Below are 5,617 nucleotides of genomic sequence, written 5' to 3'. Positions count from 1 at the left end.
CGACAACTGTCAAATATCATTTTTGAAAAGGTACAGGGGTAAATTTGTATAAGAAAGAAAAAATAATCTCTGGACATTCCACATATAAACTCATTATTTGAAGATATGCGGATTGACTGAAACACAATTTTGCTTTTTTTTTATTTGAATAATTAACAACATAGTGGAAGAGCTGTTGATGGTTCGATACACACTTTGATCTATCAGACTTTAAAGATAAATGAGAGTGGTTATTTCACTGCAAATCCATTAACATTTAACATCGACTTTGGTAAAATGAGTAAGAATAACAGAAACGCTTTTATTTGAAGATCTTGATCATAACAAATTTCTATCGAAAACATTTTATTATTTTTTCTATAGGAAGATCTGTACCAATTCTTTCTTTATTTTTTTTATCGAAATTTGTGCCCTAAAAGTATTTCTTTAACAGGTTTAAATAGTTAAAATAGAAGCAAGAAAATTCACCTATGTTTATAAAGAAAACCAAAATAAAAAAAAAGCTTGATTAACAATTTCGAGAAGGGATGGGAAATACAAAATCTGATTGTAACATCATTTAATCGCAAACGGAGTCATATTTTTACTATCAATGAAATTCAATCAATACAAATTGTACCATTGAATAATCTCCCCTCATGTCAAAGCGAAAGTACATCGGTAATGGCGAATGCAGCAAACAAAGACATTTCAGAAATGTCCAGGAAAGCAGCTACAATATTTGATTGTTCAATATGTTTGGACGAGTTTAAAAATCCAAAGTACCTGCCATGTTTACACACATATTGTGAGACGTGTTTGCAAGCTTATATTGAATCTACAGCAAAAACTGACGACAGAAAGACATCTTTTGCTTGTCCTGTATGTAGATTGCCTGTAACCCTTCCCGATTCTAGCAATTATACATTTGGAACTATCGCAAGCCAATTACCCTTCAATCATCTTATCTTCTCTTTGATGACAGATTCAAAATCGAAGAATAAAGTCTCATACAGCTGTGATCCATGTGCACGTGTTGGAGATGATGTGAAAGCCATGCATTGGTGTCAGCAATGTAACGAGTTGCTGTGCAGTCCATGTCTTAAAAGTTTCCATAACCGGCTGAAAGATTCTGGAAAACATAAAGTCTTGGCAATTTCAGAGGGTCACAAAATTCCCAAATTACCTGACGATGAGGTAAACGAACCTTGTGATGCGCATACCGGGAAGTTGTACGAAGTGTTTTGTTTAGACCATTCTGAGATGTGTTGCATTATCTGCTTGGCAGTAAATCACCGCGAATGTCGAAATATCAAACCTATAGAGGAAGTTATTGAGTTGTGTATGGAAAATAAAATCGAGGTTGCAGTGATTAAAGATCTTAATTGCATAAAAAGACAAATAACAGAATTGATAAAAAATAAAAGGTACCAGATAGTAAGATTGAGTGCAGAAAAAGAAAGAATTATTTCAGAATCCGAATGCAGTATTAACAAAGTTATTGCCAAGCTAGAGAAGTTGAAATCTGAAATAAAAGCCAATGTTTCTAATACCTGTTTGTCTAAAGTTACACCAATACAAGAACAAATTGACATATTTTCTGGATTCGATGAAAATATTTCACAGAACGAAAGGTTCCTAACCACCGTGACAGACCATGGAAAGGATAAACAAGTCTTTCTCACTCTTCAAAAAATCAAGAAAACGCTACACTTTCAGCGAAAAACGTTTGAAGAAGCTGCAGAAAATGATGAAACCGATAACAGTATATTTGAACTCATGCTGGACCAGTCACTGACGAACATTTTAATGAACAAGGAAATTCCTTTTGACCTGAATACAAAGCAGATTAAAGGATGGAAGGGTAATTCGAAAACAGAAATCATTAAACATCTAGATAAAATTGCCGAGCGATTCGATGGAATACGATCTTTAAATAACAGATCTCAAAGTAAATACACAAAACAAACAGATACTAATTTGCAGGAAGAAAAAAATCCTGACCATACATCCGTTAAATCTAATCAAACTGAGGCAGCTGGTTTTGCGCATGAAGCTTTGTTTGAAAATGAGGACGGTATACTTCAAATTTTTGAAGGAAACGATCAATCTGCATCCAGTGAAGAAGAACAGGATTCTTTAAATTTACATGACCGTTCGATGAAAACTATTTCAAGACGTCATTCAAACCAGGATCGGAGAAGAGGAAAAAGAGAAAAGAGACGGTTTCAGGATAAAAACAAGCATTAAAATTTACTTGGTAAAAACAGTAATCTTTTAAACTTGCAGTATATGTCTAATTTTGTCAAGATATTTTTTTTATCGATTTGTGTAATAGTTTATTTCCCTATTCTTTCGAGTATGGCTATTATAAAGGAAAGGGAAAGTGTTTTATTTCCATTAAATAGGCTCTCAAGGAGCAAAGTACAATATAAGACTTTATATCGAAAGTTTAACCACTGTAACCGTAATCATTTGACGTCCCCTCAATATATTTTTGTATGTAATAGGGCATAGCGTTACTGCTATACAAAAGATGGACTTCTTTCCGGTTGCGGTAAAAAGTCTTTCAAGCTCACTTATGTTTTGGACAGATAAATGGATTTGTTGAACTTGTTTAAATAAAAGTAACCAATGTTTCCAATTGGACGAAATGAAACCAGACATAACCTTATTTTTCATAATAACTCGAACGATTCGGTCTTGGAAATTGTTTTGTTTAACTATAAACATCAAGGTTAATATCATGGTTCATATGAATATAACTACTTCAGTTAAGATTCGTTCCGAACGGACAGATTGTTTTATATGTCCTACGATGAATTAGTACTGCGATAAGAAACTTTATCTTAAATGGTTTTATGCATATCAACCCATGTTTTGAAATAAATCGACACGATATACATATGCAAACTTTTAAAAATGTGTTATCTCTACATTTTAAACGATCACATGCATTTATATTCATCTGATCTACTATTTCATATACTGTTTAAAATAATGTAGTATTACGTATTGACTGTTTAATGTTGTTTTTTAATGAATAAAAAAAATGGCCACTATACATATTGGCCGGTAGGTAAATCGACGGTGATTTTCCTTACACAACACAAACATCTCTAAATTGAAACTTTTATATGACGAACGGATTAAGTAAATACTGATAGATTATGATTGATAAGTTTGAATTTGTTTTTTTATCTATCAATTTTGACCTCAATTTACATGGACCTATATTTTATGGTATATTGGTAATATAAAATATTTGTTTAAAAACAAGGTAGAGCTTCATATTCATAAAACTGCCTTTGAATATATAGATTAGAATAATATAAAATAAAATAGAATATTTGTATTTGCCAAATTAGGGATCAATGATAGCGTATAACAGGTATATAGGCAATAGCATCTTAAACATTTTGCAGATGGAAAATACAATATTGACAAAAGGCATGTAATAATGATTTATAAAAAAGGGGAAGTTTTTAATTGTATTTAATGTAGATCAGTTAAACTCTTGAAAAATATGTTATAATTAAATAAAAGATAATATATGTATTCATTTTTTCTAACGCTCGGTACAGGGTAACTTTGTTTTCTTCTAATTATTAGTATCTTTTATATCTTTACAATTTACAAAAAGTACAGTGGGATTTTCATTTTTCAAGATTTAAACTACAGAAAATTCAGAAATTATTGCGTGCATTTATTATTGCATTTTTCGAAGAATGCTTCTAAATGTATTGTGTTGTTAATATTTTTTAAGATTAAAAGTTTGAAAGTCTGTGTCTAAACTAAAAAATGACATGTTTATCCTGTCTAAGATTGTGGTTTAACATCTATGTCGTCTGTCTACCGATTGTGACCTATACCCGTATATGACTGTTTTACCGAGTGTGAATTTGCATTGCTATAAAACGTGTGACTGTCAATTTATGTTTTATTTATGATGTTTTTGATGTAGTTTCGGTTGGATATTGTGCTATGTCTGATCGGGTGTAATCCAAGTACTGTGGATTCATTAATATTCGTTGGATACCAATTTTCGTGGATTTCGTGGGTACATGAGAACCACGAATTCAAATGTTCAACGAAATACAAATTTTGTAAAGGAACGAGTGTAGACTTTGCCAAAACCACGAAATTAAATATCCACAAATGTGTAAGTTTTCCTAAAACCACATAAATTGGTACCCACGACAATAAATGAATCCACAGTAAGTGTAAAATTGCCTTTCAATACCGTCATTGTCATGATAATTGTTTTTACTGGTATTGTGAAAAAATTGGATGAATTGCACGATTACACATTCGTTACATAGGTGCGTTACTGTATGTGATGTCCTGTGTTGTCTGCTAGTTTTGACAAGCTATAAAACTAGATTCAATTCACCATTTTGTTTCTTAAAATGATATGCCAAGTTACGAATATGGCAGATGTTATCTAACAGTTCGTTTCTATATATGGTGTCGATTGTTTTTGTTGCACTTTGGTGTTTCTGTTGTATCGTTGTGTTTTCTTCTTGTAGTTGAAATGTTTTCCCCGGTTTCAAATCGTAACCCGGATTTGTTTTCTCCCAATATATTTACCACTTTTGAATAGTGGTATGCTACTGTTGCTTTTATTTAGAAGAAGAAAAAAATCATATAATCGACAAATTATTGTCATTACCAAAATTGCGCTTGATTGTTACATAAGTTCATAGTATTTCATCTTTATGTATATAAAGCTGCCCCCTCCCCCACCCACGAAGCAGTTGAAGTTCCCTTAACAATCAGTATACTTTTAATGTTGATTATTTTTCAAGTATACGATTTTCTCTACCAGTAATTTTATAAAATGTTTTTCACCTTGAAAGTTTTCTTAAAATAAGTCCATATCAAGAAAGGCTGTTGTTATTCCATCTGGTTGGTTTTTTTTGCTTTTTGAGTCGAGCAGCTGGAAAACTAATACCTTTGAAGATAACATAACAAATTTAACCGAACATTCAGTTTAAATGAATTAAAAACCAGACCAAATAAAGACAGAACAAAAAAGTGGAAAGAGAAATAAGAGACGGTTTAATGAAAATGTGCATTAAATTTAACAAAGAAAAAATACTGAAAGTGCCACATGATCTAGTTTTCTGTAATTTTCGCTATTTTCATTCAGATAAATAGATGGTTTAGATTTTCACCTATTTTGGTTTTGTTTATTATATAGGTAAAAATACTAGTAAGATACGCATATTCGAAGTTCCATTCGTTAAAAAAAACCCGGAAGGGCACATTAATTTTTGATTTGGCATGATTCCATGAAATTCTCTCTTGTTTCCCGTACCGTTTTATTAAAACGATTTTAATAACAATTCTGTTTCTACAATTTACCAAAAAATATACCTATGTTTTCAGCTATCATAATTATGTTATTTTATTTACATTTAGAGATGAACATATTTGAGAAATATCTGATGCATTAATAACAGTGGGTTTAATCGCATTTGTGGGGAAATTGACATCTGGTTAGTCAGATACTTATGATTTAATCAACTACTTTGTCATATATTTCATCTTAATTTCTCGGCCAATATTAGAATATATCATAAAACTGGAAAAAGTAACATATGTAAGCGACTCATCCCTTTCACTTAGTAAACGC

General features: G+C 31.4%; 1 protein-coding gene across 1 annotated transcript; it reads left to right on the top strand.

Annotated features, from left to right (window-relative positions):
* The first annotated feature begins 657 nt into the window (after nt 1-657).
* LOC134685114 (E3 ubiquitin-protein ligase TRIM56-like) lies at nt 658-3,623 on the top strand. Its single transcript, XM_063544565.1, has one exon. The coding sequence runs from the start codon at nt 664-666 to the stop codon at nt 2,227-2,229; it is 1,566 nt and encodes a 521-aa protein (XP_063400635.1). The 5' UTR covers nt 658-663; the 3' UTR covers nt 2,230-3,623.
* The last annotated feature ends 1,994 nt before the right edge of the window (nt 3,624-5,617 follow it).

The sequence above is a fragment of the Mytilus trossulus genome, chromosome 9 (assembly GCF_036588685.1).
Source record: "Mytilus trossulus isolate FHL-02 chromosome 9, PNRI_Mtr1.1.1.hap1, whole genome shotgun sequence".
NCBI classification, from domain to species: domain Eukaryota; kingdom Metazoa; phylum Mollusca; class Bivalvia; order Mytilida; family Mytilidae; genus Mytilus; species Mytilus trossulus.
Note: the sequence above shows the minus strand (reverse complement) of the source record. Positions and strands in the feature narration are given on the sequence as shown.